Source organism: the organism of the source record quoted next, unplaced genomic scaffold (genome assembly GCF_019419815.1).
Source record: "Pyrus x bretschneideri cultivar Hongxiangsu unplaced genomic scaffold, Pyrus_bretschneideri_v1 Contig49, whole genome shotgun sequence".
Classification (NCBI taxonomy): Eukaryota; Viridiplantae; Streptophyta; class Magnoliopsida; order Rosales; family Rosaceae; genus Pyrus; species Pyrus x bretschneideri.
Window position 1 is genome coordinate 1,494,061 of NW_025999786.1, and position 19,943 is coordinate 1,514,003.

General features: G+C 38.0%; 3 protein-coding genes across 7 annotated transcripts; 2 read left to right on the top strand and 1 right to left on the bottom strand.

Annotated features, from left to right (window-relative positions):
- Nucleotides 1-1,508: 1,508 nt before the first annotated feature.
- Nucleotides 1,509-5,085, bottom strand: LOC125470133. Of its 3 annotated transcripts, none has more exons than XM_048568657.1 (4): nt 4,885-5,085; nt 4,495-4,522; nt 3,640-3,715; nt 1,509-2,200 (listed from the first exon to the last, which is right to left on the bottom strand). In XM_048568657.1, exons 3-4 carry the CDS (start codon nt 3,706-3,708, stop codon nt 1,637-1,639), a joined length of 633 nt encoding a protein of 210 aa, XP_048424614.1. In that variant the 5' UTR covers nt 3,709-3,715; nt 4,495-4,522; nt 4,885-5,085; the 3' UTR covers nt 1,509-1,636. The 3 variants fall into 3 exon arrangements, with proteins under 3 accessions (XP_048424614.1, XP_048424613.1, XP_048424612.1); XM_048568656.1 differs by having other exon boundaries at nt 4,469-4,522; nt 4,885-5,084; XM_048568655.1 differs by lacking the exon at nt 4,495-4,522 and having other exon boundaries at nt 4,885-5,081.
- A 3,438-nt stretch (nt 5,086-8,523) lies between these two features.
- On the top strand, nt 8,524-11,909 carry LOC125470181 (putative cyclic nucleotide-gated ion channel 8). 2 transcript variants are annotated; one of them, XM_048568821.1, is made up of 8 exons: nt 8,524-8,622; nt 8,994-9,582; nt 9,722-9,931; nt 10,056-10,363; nt 10,503-10,614; nt 10,784-11,020; nt 11,183-11,684; nt 11,739-11,909. In XM_048568821.1, exons 1-8 carry the CDS (start codon nt 8,564-8,566, stop codon nt 11,891-11,893), a joined length of 2,172 nt encoding a protein of 723 aa, XP_048424778.1. In that variant the 5' UTR covers nt 8,524-8,563; the 3' UTR covers nt 11,894-11,909. The 2 variants fall into 2 exon arrangements, with proteins under 2 accessions (XP_048424778.1, XP_048424777.1); XM_048568820.1 differs by having other exon boundaries at nt 11,183-11,909.
- Nucleotides 11,910-13,533: 1,624 nt separating this feature from the next.
- Nucleotides 13,534-19,732, top strand: LOC103937725. Of its 2 annotated transcripts, XR_007252424.1 has the most exons (8): nt 13,534-13,976; nt 14,522-15,277; nt 16,287-16,642; nt 17,677-17,888; nt 18,317-18,573; nt 18,680-18,858; nt 19,188-19,340; nt 19,408-19,732. XR_007252424.1 is itself a non-coding variant. In XM_009347673.3 (7 exons), the coding sequence occupies exons 1-7, from the start codon at nt 13,718-13,720 to the stop codon at nt 19,233-19,235; spliced, it is 2,067 nt and encodes a 688-aa protein (XP_009345948.2). In that variant the 5' UTR covers nt 13,534-13,717; the 3' UTR covers nt 19,236-19,732. The 2 variants fall into 2 exon arrangements, 1 of the variants encoding a protein (XP_009345948.2); XM_009347673.3 differs by having other exon boundaries at nt 19,188-19,732.
- Nucleotides 19,733-19,943: the final 211 nt, after the last annotated feature.

Consider the following 19,943-nt stretch of genomic DNA (forward strand, 5'->3'; position numbering starts at 1 on the left):
GTTGGGACGCTGCTGGAGAGGTTCTTCGTTTGCCCTTGTCCTACTTCGGGACACCTTGTCTGGGGCACGTTGCATCTCGGTGCGCTACAAGAGCTGATTCACCAAGGTCGTCTGTTGTGTGGGGGCGCTTATTCACCATTTGGGTTGGAAGAGCTTGGAAGGTATGCATCTCTTTGAGTAATGGAACTGTAATGGACTCTGGGCGCGAGATTTGAGTTGGGATATGTTAAATTTGCAAAGAAATAGGGTGAAAATACCCCCTGTTCAATTGTCGGCCCAAAAATCTAAAGCAAGGATGGTTGAACCAGTCTTGGACCAGTTTGGGCTGCTTGGAAGGCCATGGGAGTGGGCTGCTCCGCATACAGCGCATGTGGGTGCTGGGCCTGGGCTCGGCTCGGGATCGCGCTGGGCTCGCGTTGGGTCACAACTAGGGCCTGCTCACCTTAGGCTTAGTCTTGTGTAGGCTGGAATGACGTGCCTTAGGCCTGCTGGTCTTGGGCTCAGCTTTGGAGCACACTGGGCTCACGCTGGCCTTGGGCCGGTTGTTGCGAGGTGGCCTGCTCATAGTGGATAGTGGGCTCGCCGAGGGTCGCTGTCGTGGTTGCTACCACGGTGGCTGCCACGGTGGTGCCTCGTGGGGGTGGTGCCACTCCACTCATCGTCGTGTTGAGCCTCGTGGATCGTCATGGTCCAAATCCTTGAACGTAGGAAGTTCTGTTCGTTGTGGTTTCCGAATTTCCAGCCATTGTACTTTTCTTTTATGTTTTATCAAAGAATTTATATATATAAAAAAAAAATATAAGAATAAGAATGTACGAAAATCTACAAATGAACAAGAAATGAGAAACTTTGAATGCGAGAGTTCTTCAAGCGTGTGAATCAAGACTCTCAATGAAAGCACCAATTTGTGGATGCAAATTTCTGCCTTATTATTCTTAGATGAAAATGCACCTGCAAAACAATTAACACTTAAGATCAATGCCAAGAGTCTCACGGGTCCACGATGAATGGGGAGGGTTTTGGCCGAAGAGTCTTCAATGCCAAAGTTAGAATTTGAGAGAGAAAGTGTTTAGAGAATTTTAGGAGAATAATGAACTTAGGTTTTTGAAGAAATGTGAGGCTATATATAGGGGTGTGGCCGGCCCTATTTGGAGAAATAGGGACCAATTCTTGCTCTAATTGCAAAATATTATGTCAAATAATATCTTGCAATTAATTTGGTAATTAATCCCAATTTGAAAAGAATAATTAAAAGTTACCTTTGGATGAAGATTTGATGAGACGTGATCAGAGGGTTTTGAATAAATACCATTTTAATCACCTTTGACATCGATTGAGCCATTATTGTCTGTTGCATGCACGTGAGAATCCCGGTGTGCCTTAAGGGTAATTTTATCTTTTTACCCAAAAGTTCACGTATCACCTTCATAATTTTCTTGATTATTTTTGGCTCCACACACACGTGTCAAATTGTGATTTATGCTTTGAAAAATGAATCACCCCAGGAGTCGGATAACATTTCCCCCCCAACTGAATTATACAGAAACGTTTACCTCATACAGATTGTGACGTTTCTTTGCAATAGATTTACAAATTCAATTGGCTACGCGAAAATTAAACTCCTTCAAAAGCAATTCTAAAACCGAACCCAGCATCGCGTGCACTGTGCCATACAATCTCCCTTGCAATCAACATTGAAACCCAATACTCTTGGATTTCGAAGAAGGAGGTTTCGGAGAGATTTCCCTTTTATTCCCCACTCCTTTTCCAAGATCTGCACATTGATTTTCACCTCCTGTTCAAGATCACATCCAAGAACCTCTGGAAACTTTTTTAGCAACTTACACAGGTCATCGTCAGAAAGGTTTAAACTCCGAAGATAGTCCAGTGTTTCGCTTACAATCTCAAATTTTGGTACTTCCGTTTTCCGTTTTTCACCCCAGTAAGGTGAATGAACCAGGCCAAATGCTTTTCCAAGTATCTTCTCTCCCTCTTCATTGCTGATACTAAATGCAGATAGAGCTTCCCGGCATGTTTCCCATGCCTTCCTGTCTTCATCTTTCAAAGTTGTATTTTCAATCTCTGCAGTTGAGTGTAATACCCATTTCTTGGTAGACAAACCTGGTGAGCAAGCTCCTCTGTTTGGATTTTGTGAGAAATTGCGCAATCTGATATTCGGTGCTGTATTTACAACATCAGGCTGCAGCAAGAGTTATCATAATATTATGTCATACTGCAAACTTGAAAGGGAAAACGGAAAAAATTTCAACCGTTCACCCCTAAAATTGGAAGCAACGCTCCCTTGCAGACCATAAGTATAAAAATTGAACATCAAACAGAATAAATAATAATGGAAAAGGCAAAGCATAGAAAAAGTTACAATACGAAGATATATCCATCACCAAACAGGTAAAGAACAAATCTACAGTCGATACTTGTTCAGCCATAATTTTTGTCTCATGTCTCTCAATACATATCATGCTTTTTGAGGTTGTGTCGTCATTATAATTGATTTTGTTTGCACTTATTCTTTTGAGTTCTTTTTATTATTTTGTCTCTACTTTCTACACAGAATGCTCTTACTGGCCAGTTTAACATCAAGTCAACTTACATTCTAGTGAAAATTTTGGAAAAGCGAACATCATGGAATTTACATTATACCACTCAGCCGAAAAAACAGACACATACTTTTGAATGGACCAAAAGCACTAGGATGGCAATTAAGAGAGGAAGTGCTTAAATTCGCAACAAACTGAAGCCGACAACTGCCAAAAATCTAACTTCCTACCCCAAGAAATCTACTTCCTACACCTTTTCCCTAAAAAATTCAGTCTTTTCCGCCCTAGGAAAACTACAAAACACACTGAAATTCCAACAAAAGAAAAAAAGGCCTTTATCATTCTAAAGAAAGCATAATGTCCCTTAGTAAATAAAAATTCATGGGAAGATGATATCACCAAATTCAACCGTGCTTCAGAAAACAAATTCCACAATCTGAAAGCAATAAGACAGTGAAGGAAAGGATGACCAGCTGCCTCTGGAGACATGGTATACCAAGGAGATGATAAGCTAAAATTACAATTTTCCTTTGAATAGCGTCAAGGGTAGTTACTCTTCCAAGGGCAAGAATCTAAATCAATACACCGAGTTTGACAATAGAATGAGAAAAACTGCTAGAGGATTAAAATTTTCAGTACCTATCTTCTAACCTCAACGAATATATCATGAAATTTTTTTAACCGAAGAGCATAGAGTAGATAACTAACCAACTTCAAAAGATTCAAGTTTCTACGGAAATTGAGATTACAACCAACTTGAAAGGAAGAAGGAACCCAAAAACTAGCTATGCCAATCTAACATTCAAACCAAAGAGGGAACGAAAACTAGCTGTGACGACAAGTGTTTGAAACTCACAATTCAAAACCTTTCAAGTCTCTAGGGAAACTGCGATTGCAACCCACTTGGAAGTAAGGAAGAAGGGACCCAAAAACTAGCTATGACAAGTGTATCAAACTCACCACTTTAAAAGCATTCAAGTTTTTATACTGAGGTCAACATATAGCATCAATAATCAATGGGGTTATACAAATAGAGTCATACGATCTAGCATTTTAAAAGTTTCCAGAAAATGGTACTCACAGTAGAAAAGCAAAAGCGTGTTGCACAATCATGGGTTAGCAATGGGGAAGCTAATGATTTTCCTAGCATCCCGGCACTGTAAAAAAATTAGAACAATAGTCAAATAAAAAGTCAACAGGGTTAGAAAAATAAAACGGCTGACTCATGGTTAATGATAAACGTGGAACCAAAAAGGGAACAGAGACATGAGAGTATTTTGTTGTTGTAATCATGAAATTTAGCGTAGTGAACCAACATTATAAACTGTATCATTCAGGCCCATTTGATAACCGTTTTGTTTTTAGTTTTTGTTTTCCATTTCTTATTACTAGATATAGAGAGACAGTGGATGGTGGATCAAGAATGTGGAGAGAGTGTGGTAGGAGGGAGAATGGAGAAATGCACATGGAATGACATACAACAAAAAACAACAACAAAGCCTTATCCCACTAAGTGGGATCAACTGTATGAATCCTAGAACGTCATTGCGCTCGGTTTTGCGCTAAGTCTTCCGTTAGCTCCAAATACTCTATCTTTTCTTAAAGTCTTGACATACAAAATGAAAACAAGTGGAGTCGGCTGTATGGAATGACATACAAAATGAAAACAAAAAACTTGAAAGAAAAAAAAAACGATTTGAAAATTGTTTTCAGTTTTTCGGTTTTTGGTTTATGTGTTGTGTATCATTTCTATGTGCATTTATTCCACATTCCTCCCACCACCCTTCCTCTATATTCATGCCTCCTTTGTTCCTTGTATTTCCTTCCAACCAAAAGTGAAAACTAAAATCTAAAAACGAAATGGTTATCAAATGAGCAGAGAGCAGAGCATGCATCTAACAATTTCTCACCCGTCAAAAGACGAAATTAATCTAACCTTTCCCAATCCGTGCAATGATATTAAGCTGCCAAAGTTACAATCAAATGATAAAAGCAGTCAACAATTTCCCCTTACATTGACAGTAGTACTAGATTAATATTCTTTTCAACAACTCGAGTCGAGCATGCTATATTTATTCAGAAGAAGATGAACAAACCAAAAAAGAACAAAGGAGGTGCTTCCTCAATCAACTAAGCATCTATTTTCTTAAAAGATTTCACTCCAGCACCACATCAGTAGATATATATATATATATATATATATATGTATATATGTATAACAAGAAACGTCTTTCCCTAGCTGCCTGAAATCGTCATCTGATTGTTCTACAATGACTGACAAGCACGAAAAGACAGAAATTAAGGTGAAAATGGAAATGAAAAATACCGGCGATTTATTAGTCGGTGTCGACTTGGCCACCACACCAGTTCCTTCCAAGGGAGATTGCACGGAGAGATAGAGAGATTAGAAAGGGCGTTCTGCCGGGAGAGACGGTGGGTTCCACTCCAACTACGCGCGCCACAAATTTTGGGGGAGCGATCAGGTTCAGGTGGTCAACTCCGCTGCCAGTCCTTGGCCTTGGCTTTGGTTTCCTTTCGTTTTCCAATACAATTACATAAATGCCACTAGCAATTTAATTTTAATTAGAGTGATTAAGGGTTAGTCTGGGATCAGTCATGCTTTTTTTTTTTTTTTTTTTTTTTTTTTGATGTGCTATTTTACTTTTTACACATTCCTTGTTAATTTATATTCGTTGATTTTTTTTGATTCATCCGATCTGACGACCGAAAATTAAAAGGGTGTGTGAAAAGTAAAATGGGATGTGTGAATGTCACAATTTTTTTTTCCCCAAAACTACTTCTGTTATGCTATGAGAATAAATAATTGTGAAAAAAAGAAGCAAGTGTTTGGTAAACTATAGTGCTAAAAGTGATTTTAGCAAAAAAAAAAAAAAAAAAAAAAAAAAAAGCAGCAGCGATGGAGGTAGGATTGTCAATATGAAAGTTTCATTAAGGAAAATTTTATTTGAACTCATCTAACCTCTTTATACACCAAACTTACTCTCTAAACCCATATTATTTTTAATTAAAGAATTAGTACCTCTTTAAATCCAAATTTAGTACCTAAAGTACCCTCCCAAACTCAATGAAAATGTATATTTATCTTTGCACTCGTTATATAATAAAATCTCAAAAAAACTTGAAAGGCAAAAATCATTTGAGTCCTTTGTCTCCTCTCCCACCTTGAGCTCTTTAGAAACAGAGCTTTTTGTTTTTCAAATTTTTGTATGCATTTTTTTGCTTCACTATATCTTATTTGATTTTTTTGGTAAAGTTTCAAAATTTCTACTGGAGCTGCGTACAACATTATAACATTTTCCATGGCTGCTGTTTTTGGTTTATTTGTGCTTTGGTGTTTGTATTTGTGTTTTTTGCTGCAATTATTTAATTTTATTTGATGAAAGAAATTTATCTAACGGGCACTCACTAACATACACTACCCCAAACAATTAATTAGAAGGAGAACAAATGTCAATCAGAACGGCAACAAATGTAAAATGAAGTTGAGAACAAATGTCAATCAGAACGGCAACAAATGTAAAATAAAGTTGAAGTGAAAGGGTTTTGTTTGTATTGGAGGACAAACTAGCTCGGATTGACGAAGCAGAAAAGTTTGAAACACAAATACTCATCTTCTACATTCTAAAAAAAATTGAAATCAGACGAACAAAAAATTTTCATAAATTAAGTCATACTTTAGTTGGAGAATTCACAATTATATCACTTACATTAATGTTTACTAAACTATTTTATATTTTTTTTCATACTCACACCACTTTCAAGAATACAGTTTATTAAATGTTCATCCACTTTACTTTGCAACTGATTATTCTTAAAACATAGCAGCAGTTAAAAAAAAAAAAAAAACCAAAGCAGTCTCAAACTTGAGGGCATAAGGCCATCTCATCAATAAGAAGGCTCAAGCTCCTTTTGATGGAGTTAACCAAAGAGCTAATGAGATTTGCGAGTTAATACATAGCGACGTGTTTGGTCCGATGAGCATTGTTGCAAGAGGTGGCTATAGCTACTTCATCACCTGTACTGACAACATGTCAAGGTATGAATATGTGTATCTTATGAAACACAAATTTGAAGCCTTTGAAAAGTTTAAAGAACTTAAAACCCAGGTGAAACTGCATACTGAAAAAAGTAGAGAGACTCTCAAATCAGATCGTGGAGGTGAATACTTAAGTGCTCACAACTTGCTTGAAAGACTGGGATATTGTTGCAATGGAAACCTGCTGCAAGCCACAATTGAATGATGTTTCTGAAAGGCGAAATCGAACATTATTGATTATAGATTGGTCCATGATGAGTTATACTGATACGCATCTGGGTTATGCGTTTGAGATAGTTGAGTATCTAATTGACCGGGTCTCTTCAAGTGGGTTTTGAGGCCGGTCCTAGGGTCCCCAAGCTCGGACCGGATCACCAATAGCTGGTAGTGGTGTCCAACTTTGGGAGAGACTTTTCCAAGTATTGGGTACTCAAGCAATACTTCACATGTCATAATACAAGTGGAGAAATTGATCTATTTTTTTCGTGTCTCTCCACTTACGTTTCACACATGGGGTACTCTCTCAAAAAAATTTCTCCAACTCTCGAGGTCTTGCATTCCCCCATGTGAGAATGCAAATATCTCACCTTTTGCGAATAACGTGTATTCGTTGTATAAATTTCATAATCAAAACCGTTGAACTTCTTAATGTTCATTTGAAGATCATCTTTACAAAAGTCATTCATATAAAAGATCGTCTAGTCCTCCATATGTATGAAACAAATCAATAATGTGAGCACCAAATAACATGTTCATGATGAATCGTCCATTAAGTAGATACACTTGATTACTAAACGATCTCCGATTTGATTAATTGTCATAGAGATGGTCTTCAAATAAAGATTGAGAAATTGAACAATTTCAAATCTGAAGTTCATACGATGAAGATATGTTCTTCACAAAATGTGGGGAAACACAAGGTCTATTTTAAATCAAAATTGAAGATTATTTTAAGAAAAGATTGAAAACTTAAATTGGCTATTTTTAGTTTTGATAGAAAGTAAAAATTAAAAACCAAATGGTAACCATGCTCCATGTTTTAGATTGTAACTTGTTTACATAACCGTTCTAACGGCCTAGCTCTCCCCCACCCTCCTCAATACCAGCCTTCCCTATCATATCATCCGTCTTTCTCTCTCTAAATCACCCACCTTCTTTCTCCTCCTCAAACCCTAATGTTTCCAACATCTTCCAAAACATTCATTATTATTATTATTTATTAATAATAATATTGGAGATTTAGAGATTACAGAATCAATAGCTGGACATGATCCATGTAAGTTCATCCTTTTGTTACACATGCTTCTTCTTTCCTTCTTAATTCTGATTTCAAACGTTAAATTATAGGGAAGAAAGTTGAATTTTTTTTCTGTTAGGGGTGAATATTTTTACCTTTTTAATTAATATATGTTTAGATGATATAGATCACCATGCAATCCTTAACAATGCCAAATACTCGGATCATAAATGGGGTACGTTACATTGAGCTCGTAATAGATAATTAGGAGATACAATTTGTTATTTTCTTGCAAGCGGTGGATTGCTCTGGTCGTTAGGATTCTCATGTTCAACCCATTGCGTCACGAGATCAAACTATCCTCCCTAAAAGAAAGTATAAGAACCAATAATTGAATTAAACATGTAAATGACTACCATGATGTTATGTTAAGATCATAGATGAGTAACAGCATCGTATTCTTTCGATTGTTTTTTCTCTGTTTTGATGAACAATGATCATCTCTATGCTCAAAACTCCGAATCTTGAGTGCAGTTTTTAATGTTTTTTCTCCAATGTATACCATGACAGCGTCGTACCTGATTGTTTTTATGGAGTATATTGTTGTACTGATTGAATTTTCTGCATTTCTTTGCCACCCAGTGACTTGATTTGGGGCATGCTGTGAATTCTCACATTCTCGTCTTGCATCTATGTAACGGCTGATACAAAATGTTCGATTGCACTCGCAAATCACAGTATATTGGTGGCCAAAAGGAGAAATTTGTACGGTATGCATTGTACATTATTCTTTGCCTTCTGCCTTCTGTTTTCCTTTTCTTTCTTCCGGAGGCTATAACTGTCGTTGACATATGGATCTTATCTGCGTCTTTCCAGTGGTTTGTAACCGAAAGCCTCAGAATGTATTTCTCATTCTTTTGTGCTGGATTTCTCTTAGCATGTGTACTTTTCAATAAGCCAAATGAATTCTAATTCATGTTCTTTGAAGATTTGAACTTGTAGTCCATGTCTTCTTTGACGAGTCAAATTGAGTTGCCGGTAGAACTTTGACGATGCAAAAGCATAGTTATGCAGTTTTCCGCAGAATTTTATGGTTATGAATTCTTATTCTCTAGTATGACTTGGCATATGCTACTTGTAGGTTGGATGACTTGGGTTCTACGTATTCCATGAGTTCTGATACCGGTAAAATGAATAAATGTGGATTTAGTATAGAGTCATTCCCTTTTACTGGCGGAAAACCAAAGAGAGCACCATCACAATCATTCAGGTATGGAATTCAACAGGGAACAGATGGACTAAAGACATTTGGTAGATCATTAAGAACTGGCGTCACCCGTGCAGTGTTCCCAGAAGATCTTAAAGTGTCTGATAAAAAGATATTTGACCCCCAAGACAAATCCCTCCTGTTATGGAACAGGCTTTTCGTCATAACTTGCATCTTTGCAATATCCATTGACCCTTTGTTCTTCTATCTTCCAATCTTCGACAATGATGAGGATTGCCTCTCTATCGATCGAAGATTAGGAACGACAACTATAACTATACGGTCATTAGTAGATGCTTTCTACCTTATTCGCATGGCTTTACAGTTTCGTACAGCTTATATTGCTCCATCATCTCGGGTTTTCGGAAGAGGTGAACTTGTGATAGATCCTCCGCAGATAGCAAAGCGTTATCTACACCGTTATTTCTTAGTTGACTTGGCTTCTGTGCTCCCCTTACCCCAGGTCTGCATGCAACATGCTCAATTTCTACCATTGACACCGCTACAAGGCGATAAATTTTTTACGCTAATATTCATAGCAATCAAATTTGGAATATAGAAACGATGGTTTTTGGATTTATCTTGTTTGCTCATGACTACAGATTGTGGTTTGGAGATTCTTGCATGGAAGAGAGTCAGAGGTTTTGGCTACGAAACAGGCATTGCTGTTTATTGTCTGGCTCCAGTTACTACCGAGATTTGTCCGCTTATTAGCTTTGAACTCAGACCTGAAAAGGAGTGCAGGTGCTTTTGCCGAAAGTGCTTGGGCCGGGGCTGCCTACTATTTGCTTTGGTTTATGCTTGCCGCTCAAGTAAAAGTTTTTATCTTCTCCTGCCTTCTCCATAGTTTCTGAATACTACCTTTAGCTGAAGCACCTTGTAGGAAGTATTACCTTTCTATTGAATTGATTTGGTCACTCTTGGATAAATTTACAGGTCACCGGGGCTGCGTGGTACTTATTAGCTGTGGAGCGCTATGATGGATGCTGGCGGGGAGCTTGTAGAAATAGTGGAAAATGTAGGATAGAATACCTGTACTGTGGCATCGATGCGAATGCCCCTGGATTCAAAGAATGGCAAAAAATCAGAGTGGATCTTCTAAAGAAAAGCTGCACCGCTGAAGGGGAAAATCCGCCATTTAATTTTGGAATCTTCGCAGAGGCTATATCTTCAGATGTCATTGCATCAGCCGAATTTATGTCCAAATTATTGTTCTGCTTGTGGTGGGGACTGAAAAATTTAAGGTGTGTAAGTGTAACTCGCTCATCAATGATCGTCTTGTTCAAAATTCGGTGAAACTTCTGTATTAAGTACGCTAATGTTCTGATTTGGGTTCTGAAAGTCTTACTAATTTTCAGTACATTGTTCTTTGACTTTCTGCAGTACACTCGGCCAGGGGCTCGAAACTAGCACCTACCCTCTAGAGGTTCTATTCTCCATCGGGATAGGCATTTTCGGCCTCATCCTCTTTGCCCTTCTGATTGGAAATATCCAGGTGAGATGCAAATGAATCCTGTGAATGCTTTATGGATATATGTACGTGTTCCGAATTTTTAAGGCACAAATAACTGATACGTTGAGAGTTAGCAAACTGCAATTAGTTAGTTAGTGGCTTTATGTTCTTTGAACTGTGGCTAATTTGATGTTTAATGAAATATCAACAGACGTACCTTCAGTCCCTAACAATACGCCTTGAGGAGATGAGGATTAAAAAGCGCGACTCTGAGCAGTGGATGCACCACCGCTGGCTTCCGCAAGAACTTAGGGAAAGGGTGCGGCGCTATGATCAATACAAGTGGTTGGAGACTCGGGGTGTGGACGAGGAGAACATTGTCCAGAGTCTTCCAAAAGATCTAAGAAGGGACATTAAACGTCATCTCTGCTTGAATTTGGTTAGAAGGGTAAGCATCCACTTTCACCTTTGTTATTGTTCGTTCTTAATCGCGAATGCCGCTATGTTATTGCAGATGTATGTTTACAAGGCATATGTTATCGTCTTCTTATATTTGCGCTATGTATTTTGAAGACGGTTAATTTCACATGGTCATGAGTGATTTATGCAGGTGCCTCTTTTCGCCAATATGGATGAGCGGTTACTTGACGCCATTTGTGAGCGTCTGAAACCAAGTTTATGCACGGATAATACCTACATTGTCCGGGAAGGGGATCCGGTTATTGAGATGCTGTTCATCATACGTGGTCGCCTAGAAAGTGTAACTACAGATGGCGGTAGAAGTGGATTTTTCAACAGCGGTGTACTGAAAGAAGGGGACTTTTGCGGAGAAGAGCTCCTAACATGGGCACTGGATCCTAAAGCTGGTTCTAACTTGCCATCATCAACTCGAACTGTGAAGGCTTTAACTGAGGTTGAGGCTTTTGCTTTAGAAGCAGAGGAGTTGAAATTTGTTGCCAGTCAGTTTCGGCACCTGCACAGCAGACAGGTTCAGTACACCTTCCGTTTCTACTCCCAGCAGTGGAGGACTTGGGCAGCGTGCTTTATCCAAGCCGCATGGCGCCACTACAGGAGAAAATTGGCGGAAAAACAGCGTAGAGAAGAGGAAGAAGGCTTTGACTACAGTGAAGGAGATGATGATGGTGGTGGTGGTGGTGATTTTAAAGGCGGTTCTGGTACAAGCATGCTTCGTTCTGCCATCTATGCATCCAGGTTTGCAGCAAATGCTCTTCGTGGTCATAGGATCCGCAGTGGAAGGGAGCAGTTATTGAAGCTGCAGAAGCCTACTGAACCCGATTTCTCTGCTTATGATGACAAGTAATCCCAGTCAATTGATGTTAAAAACCCGAGCTCGTTTTGGTAGCTTTGGCTGTATAAAATGTATACCACTAGTCATTCATACACACGATTGCCATAGCATGATTTTGGTTGGCACTTCCTAGTCATTCAAGGGAATGTAAAACGTCTTGTTAAACAAATTGGAGATAAACGAAAGGAAAATCTTCATATCGTTTATGTTTCGAGCCAAGTTAGCTACACCGGCGTGCTCCCCCTATACCGCTTGGATACAAAAATAAAGGACCTTTATTACCTCAAAATTCTAAATAATATTTGGGCTAAAGAATTTATCTTACTAGTTACATTTTCTACACACTAGATTACCTATGTGGGTGAATCAATTCAACCAAAAATGAAATAAAATGATGATTTACAACCCATGCCTTGATTACATCTGAGAATTATCCGACTCAACTGCGTGTCCCAGGAATTGCAGCGAGCTTCCTTGTTCCTCTTGCAGTCCCAGGACCCTCAAAAGTTCTTCCTTTTGTCTAAACAGTACACAAATAATCAGCCTTTGGCATAACAAATCATGTCTAGCAACTAACAGAAAGTGACGGATGATTGATTGGAGCTTTAGACAGATATGTACTTCACCCAGACTAAAGCGTGTTGCACTCTCTGCTACGCAAGCATGAGAACCATCGGCTGTAATATTCAGTTTGCCCATTCTACGGACATGACATTCAGCTTACACATGTATGATATATATTTAGATTGTCACTACTTCAAGATTACTCAATAATGGTATGATTATACAGTTATATTCTCAGCTTGTCATTAATTCGAGACTACTTAGTAATGATATGATTATACAGCTCAACTTGTCATTACTTCGAGATTACTCAGTAATGACATGATTATACAGTTATACTCTCAACTTGTCATAACTTTGAAACTACTTAGTATTGACATGGTTATATGGTTATACTCTCAGCTTGTGATGACTTAGAGACTACTTAGTAATGACATGGTTATACAGTTCTGTTACTTGTCATTATTTCGGGATTACTCAGTAATGACATGATTATACAGTTATACTATCAACTTGTCATTACTTTAAGACTACTCAGTAATAATATGATTATACAGTTATACTCTCAACTTGTCATTACTTCGAAACTACTTAGTATTGATATGGTTATATGATTATACTCTCAGCTTGTGATGACTTAGAGACTACTCAACAATGACATGGTTATACAGTTACACACCCAACTTGTCATTATTTCGAGATTACTCAGTAATGACATGATTATACAGTTATACTATCAACTTGTCATTACTTTTAAGACTACTCAGTAATGACATGATTATATAGTTACACTCTCAACTTATCATAATTCGAGATATTGAGTAATTACATGATTATACATTTATACCCTCACATTGTCATTACTTTAAGACTACTCAGTAATAACATGATTATAACATCCAGCTTACACTAGCTATTGTATGCTATGCCCCCCATAAGTAACAGCTCAATATATGTATGTCCAAGCTTTTTAGTTACTATGACATGCTTAGATTTTCAAAAATATACGTAGAACTGTAAGTGTTTTTAAAACAGAGTTAAGACAGAGAGTTAATATGTGTTTTAATCACTCAAACATCGATCCATCTCTCGCTCGCGCGCTCGCTCGCTTCCTTCACACTCTTCCCGGATGTGTTTTTCCTTCTTTTAATATTCACAGATTAAACATTGAAAAATTTAAACAAAAAAAACAAAAAAACAGAAAAAGTAGACTCATATGTAATTTGTGGGAGGACTCGAGCGCGAGAGAGGAGTGAGATTCACTATGCAAGAATGGCTCAGCAGAGGCAGTCAGGGCTGGAGCGGTTGGGATTACGCGGCCACGATCCCCACCATTCCAACGGCGGAGGACCACCAGATCACCTCGCCATAGGGATCCGCTCCGCTCCCCACAAGCCCCTTCGGACCCGCCGATCGGGTCGATCCGACAAGGGCCCACTAAGAATCTCCATTGGCGCCGTCCTCCTCCTCCTCCTCTTCCTAGTCCTCGTTACTCTCTTCGCCTACTATTACCTCTCCCGCAGCAATAGAGGTATGTATGTTTTGCTTCTCAATTTTCTTCAGTAACTTTCTTTTGATTTCCGGGAAAATGTAGGAAAGGAAAAGGGAGTTAATTAGTTACTTGTCAATCTTATGCACTTTGAATGTCTGGTGGCGACTGCCTTGTTTGGCTGCTGAGAAAATATAGAAAGAAGGATCACGTTTTACAATACTTCGTATTTGATTTCACATTTCGGTTTTGGAGAGAACTAAGTGCTTCTGCAATGAAAGATCTGTGTTTTTGTTCATTTGAAGTTTCTGATTATGGAAGTATGCAGGTTTTAGCTAAGCATTGGGTCTTGTTTGTTACATAGAGATTGCGAAACATTCGGAGTATTTAATGTCTTTGCTTGATTATTGATGGGTATAGGAAAAGGATCAACCCGACTAATTGTTTGATTTCCTTCTCCATTGTTGTTTAAGAAATGTTACAAAACGCTTTCATATTTTTGCTATAATTAATTCAACAGTATCTGGTTATGGAAGTATATGGATTCTAGCTTTGCATTAAATGATTGCTTTCTCGTGTTGGTGCAGAAATAAATAGTTCTCATGCTGAGGAAGACGACTTAAAGAATGATTCTGACTTTCTTACAAATGTGACACGGACAGAGACTTCTAAAGTCCTTAGGTTTGGGAGGGGTTCTGTAGTTCATGGCCGAGATTCTAGGTATTGGGATAAAGATGATAGGAGAAGGGATGAAGATTACAACGGGGATGAGGTGGAGCATAGTAGTGCAGGTGTTAGGGATGAATCCACATATGAGGATGATGTTCCTGTGAGTGTTAAAAGCAGCAAAAAGAAGTCCTCAAATGACAACTTAACTAAACGTTCCAATAGGAAAGGGGGATTGTACAACGAAGCTGGGCGCAATGAGTTGAAAGTTTATGAAGCAGAGTATGAGGCCTCTCTAAAGAATAGTCAACAGTATAGGGATGAAGATTTGGATAAGCAAAAGGATGTAATTCATGTTGATGACGAGTATGATGACGGGATTGATTTTTATGATGATACAAGACATCAGAATGATGACCATTTTGGTGAAGAAAAATCACATGATGAAGATGGTAGAGAGTCCCTTGATGTTCCTGATATCGAAATTCATGATCATAACGTTGCTGAGAAGGTTGATAAAGTCTTCGCCAGTCCATTTGAAAATGACTCTGCTCAGCACACTCGAAACCTGGATGAAGTTAACAGAAATTCCAGGCATGTCAGTGTAATTTCAGGTCAATCTTCAAGAAAGTCACGGTCCACTACAAAAAGGAAAACTAAGCGCCGCAAATCTTCTGGTAAATTATCTGTTTCTTCTTTTAAATTGGTGTGTGAGAACCATGTCGAATTACATTTATCTTTTCATTTATTGATATTGTACTCAGCTTGCATGAGTGAAATATATCTTGGCTTCTGCTTCTGGATCTTTAATTCATTTTCACATTTGATCCCGTGATCTCAGCATGCCATTGGTTATAAATTAGAATTTTTATGAAACTCAGAGAGGGACTCCTTAGTACAGACAAAAGAGATAGTTCTTTTGCAAATCATAGAAGTGCTATAGAGTGCAGACAGAACAGAACAGTTAATTCTTTTTGCAACTAGATAACTGCATAATTTCAGTATATTGTGGAAGTGACTTTTCATCTGCTTCCCATACTATATTTCCTTAATTTATTTCCATTACTTAGAAAGAAAAACAAAAAAAGGAAAAGGAAGCTGCGAGCACATAACTTCGACATGGTGATTGCTACAGTGTTCTCAAGTTGTCAGTAGTCCTATAAAATCATGTAGTGCTGAGTCCTTAAACTTCATTAACCTCAAAGGAACCTATCTTGGTTTTGTTAATGAATTTTTACTGTTCTGTATCAAACATATTTTTGGCCTCAAACTTATACCTATTGCCAGTCCTACATGCACTAGGAGGCACTGGGAAGAACTTGAGCTTGGTAATGATTGTTTGATGCTGCTCTTTATGTATAAGAACTGGTTCTGTGAAATCATGATATTTTCTTGAGCATCCTCTTGGAGTAACAAATTTCAGGTGTTTTATTTAAAGTGAGATATTTCTATAGATTATTAGATCTAGAAATTGGGGTTGTGAGGAGTAAATGCTGTGAATAAGACCATGACTGGTTGGAAGAGCCATTATACTTGTTTTTTTCTTGCTTGGTTTTTTGAAAGATTGTTTTATGCATATAGTTGAATGCAACTTCATGACAGGAGTTACCTTCAATCTAGCTGCTTTAGGGGATGCTCCTTATCGCTGATGTTGTGTTTTTGACATGTTGTATTGAAATTCTTCAGGTTCCTATTGTGAGATGAAGTTTTTAAACTCTACTGCACATCTTATAGAGCCTTTAGAAAGTTCAAAGTTTGCAAGATTCAGCTTGCAGTATACTGAAGTAGAGGACAAGCCTGAAGCAGATGAGCAATGGGAGCCGAGATTTGCGGGGCATCAGTCTTTGCAAGAACGGGAAAATTCCTTTTTGGCACATGATCAAAACATAAAGTGTGGCTTTGTTAAAGGTCCTAAAGGATCCCCAAGCACTGGATTTGACTTGGCAGAAGATGACACAAATTACATCACTAGATGCCACATCGCTGTTATCTCTTGTATCTTTGGAAATTCAGATCACTTGAGGATACCTTATGGTAAAACGGTAAGGGGGTTCTCTTTAATGGGGGAACAATTTTCTACTGTTCTCTTAAGGATATGGCATTTGTTTTATATTCTCCGTATTATCTTCTTGTCAAGGAAAAAAAAATGAAAATTAAAGCTTCATATCGTCTTTGTCAACCATTGTGCTTTTAACATACATTGACACAGGCGTAAATTGAAGTTTTATGCCATGACATGTTAAGCTGGATTGAATGAATGAAAACTAATTGGAATATGGACTATAACTCATATGTAAATCACTATGTAAATGAAGTATGGAACTATAACTCATTGGATTAACGGTATAAGTTATAAATTTTATACCATCTCATGACTTTTACACCATGTCACAACTTTTACAATAACTTTTACACCTGCCAATACTCTAAATAACAATGTTTTGGCCCTTTTTCTTATTACATGGTTGTTGAACTCTCACATGATAGAGCAAATTCCAGTGCATTTCTCATAAGAAAAAAAAGTCAAGTCCCAATTTCCAAGGCTTGTCTAGTTCCTATCATGAATGTTTGGGCTATAGTGTCTGCTTTGTACCTTGATTTGAGTGGAACATGGACTCTTTTATCATCTAATTCAGGCAGTTTAACCTTGCAACACTCTTTAAGTTAAAATTCAATGATGTGCAATGTAGACCAACATATCAAATGTAACTTTGCGATGGAGCTTGCTTCAAATGTAACTTTGGGATTGAGCTTGCTCGGTAGGATTTTATTTCCTAATATTTCAGAATTGTGATTTTTCTTTTGTTCCATGTTCCAGTTAATTCATGCATTTGTTTAGATGAATCTTATGCTTGTTCTGGTCTTCTATAATGGACTTAGACTTATCCACTGGAAATTTCCGATCACAATGCAATTTTTAGTTTATTAATGTTCTGTTTTATCCTTTTTGGGTTTCAAAAAAAGGAAAATTCTTTGATTTAGACATAAAGTTGCAATAACTGCCATAGCCAATAAAGGGAAAAGAAAAACAGAATAAACAAGAACAGCGACTCAAGTGAAACTCTCTTGATTTCAGGTCTCTCGTTTGTCAAGGAAGAATGTGTGCTTTGTTATGTTTATTGATGAAGTTACTTTGCAAACCCTGATTGCTGAAGGGAAAACACCAGATAGGATGGGTTTTATTGGTTTATGGAGGATTGTGGTGGTGAAGAACCTACCGTACACTGATATGCGGCGAGTGGGGAAAATACCCAAACTTTTGCCTCATCGGCTTTTTCCTTCTGCGAGGTGAGAATTTGACTAGTAATATGGATTGATTGTCATCTTCTAGTTGGTTAATCATACTTAGCAGTTACCTTTAAAGGTTGTAACATCGATGCTAACTTGTGTGTGTATGCACGTTAGTTGTATAGATTAGATTGTGCATGTGTGTCTATGTGTCCATGAGAGTTATGAAAATCAGTTATTAAACTTGAATCACTACTCAAATTTCAGGTATCAGTCATTAAATCTTACCAAAAAATGATATGCATCTTTAAGAACATTAGGAGGTGTGAGATTAAGCTAGCAATTGAGGACCACTGTACAAAGAATGTAAGCAACTGCATATTACTACAATAAAACTAGTGCTTTTGTATGCTTTGCTCGTTGGATTTGTTTATTTGGTGGGTGGTGCTTTTCCTTGGCTCGTCTAAAACCCTTACATAAATTTTCAGGTATTCAATCTGGTTGGACAGTAAATTGCGCCTCCAACTTGACCCCTTACTCATATTGGAATACTTTTTGTGGCGAAAAGGTTATGAGTATGCAATTTCCAATCACTACGACCGACACTGTGTATGGGAAGAAGTTGCACAGAATAAGAGATTGAATAAGTATAACCATACCGTCATCGATCAACAATTTGCCTACTACCAAGCTGATGGCCTAACAAAATTTAATGCCTTGGATCCCAAAAGGCTTCTTCCCAGCAGTATGATTTGTTCAATGAGAAAAAGAGTGCTTTCATTAAAATATTTTGACTGCAATGCATTTTCTTTTACAAATCCATGACATAATTTGTTTAATCACATCTGCAGATGTACCAGAAGGGTCTTTTATCATCCGGGCACACACTCCGATGTCAAACTTGTTTTCCTGTCTATGGTTCAATGAGGTTGAGCGGTTTACCCCTCGTGATCAGCTAAGTTTTGCATATACATACCAGAAGTTAAGAAGGATGAATCCGGAAAAACCTCTCCATCTTAATATGTTCAAGGTAAAAATTTATGCAGATTATTGGTTATAGCCAAACTGAATGTAAACTGCGCGAATAATTTGGATTCGATTCAACAACTGTAAGAATTACCTCTCCTCAACACAACCAACATGGGTGAATAAATGAATAGTAAGAATAACAATACTTGGATGCCTTATGGATAAGGACTAAAAAGTTATTCTTCTTACAAGCTTAGGCGGGTAAATCCCAGTTCACGAGTCAACCTTGCAAGGAGGAATACTCCTTGTGCATAAAAAGCCAAGCATTTTTCTCAATAGGATTGCGAGAGGAGAGCCAAGCATTTTAATCTGATTCTGTCAATGTTGCAGGATTGCGAGAGGAGAGCCATAGCTAAGTTGTTTCGCCACAGGTCATAACAGAAGCAGAGTATTCGGAAAAAAGCAACGGAGTAGAACTTCCTTGGCTTTTCTGAAACCTGCTTTATACGATTGGTGTTTGGCCGCACACCGACTGACTACATGGTACACGGAATTTTTGCACTATTAATATGAGAAGACTATAACGATGATGAACTTTTCTTTTTTCCAGAGAGTTCTTGTGGGGGTGAAGTTAGCACTTCTGCGGTCGCTTTTACCGCTGAGCGAGCTCTTTAGAAAAGATACGTAACGCTTCTTGGTTGTTATTCCTCCCATTTTTTCATTCGTTGCTCCACATCTGGATTCGGAGGCAAGTAGCAATACGCTTATGGCAACTGACACTGTATCCAAATCATAGGTCCATTCATGTATTTTACACCAAATGGATGTTTTGCTGTTATATTGTTTCTGTAATTGCTTATTCAAAAGCATGTACTATATGCATATGTATATTCTTTTAGGCAAATACAATTTGACCGATCATTCATTTCCCTGAATTGACCTTGTTGAGCCATTTTGCCCTCACATTTTACTTTAGTAGCTTCATTAAAGAGAGACTGTGGAAGAGGTTACAAAGTTGGAGGGGGTCAAGGGATTTGGATCCTTTCTTGAGCCCAAAGAGAGGATCCTCCTGACCAAGAAGTGTGGGCCGTTGGATTTTCATCCAACGGTTATAATTATTATAACTTTAAAGGGATCCTCTGTTAG

Bases quoted from the DNA above. Each gene is read 5' to 3' on its own strand.
- LOC125470133 (XM_048568657.1), bottom strand. From the start codon at position 3,708: ATGCTAGGAAAATCATTAGCTTCCCCATTGCTAACCCATGATTGTGCA. The intron at 2,201-3,639 runs GTGAGTACCATT...CTCTTGCTGCAG, and splicing joins CACGCTTTTGCTTTTCTACT to CCTGATGTTGTAAATACAGC.
- LOC125470181 (XM_048568820.1), top strand. From the start codon at position 8,564: ATGTTCGATTGCACTCGCAAATCACAGTATATTGGTGGCCAAAAGGAG. The intron at 9,932-10,055 runs GTAAAAGTTTTT...ATAAATTTACAG, and splicing joins GGTTTATGCTTGCCGCTCAA to GTCACCGGGGCTGCGTGGTA. The intron at 11,021-11,182 runs GTAAGCATCCAC...TGATTTATGCAG, and splicing joins GCTTGAATTTGGTTAGAAGG to GTGCCTCTTTTCGCCAATAT.
- LOC103937725 (XM_009347673.3), top strand. From the start codon at position 13,718: ATGGCTCAGCAGAGGCAGTCAGGGCTGGAGCGGTTGGGATTACGCGGC. The intron at 17,889-18,316 runs GTGAGAATTTGA...ATAAATTTTCAG, and splicing joins CGGCTTTTTCCTTCTGCGAG to GTATTCAATCTGGTTGGACA. The intron at 18,859-19,187 runs GTAAAAATTTAT...TCAATGTTGCAG, and splicing joins TCCATCTTAATATGTTCAAG to GATTGCGAGAGGAGAGCCAT.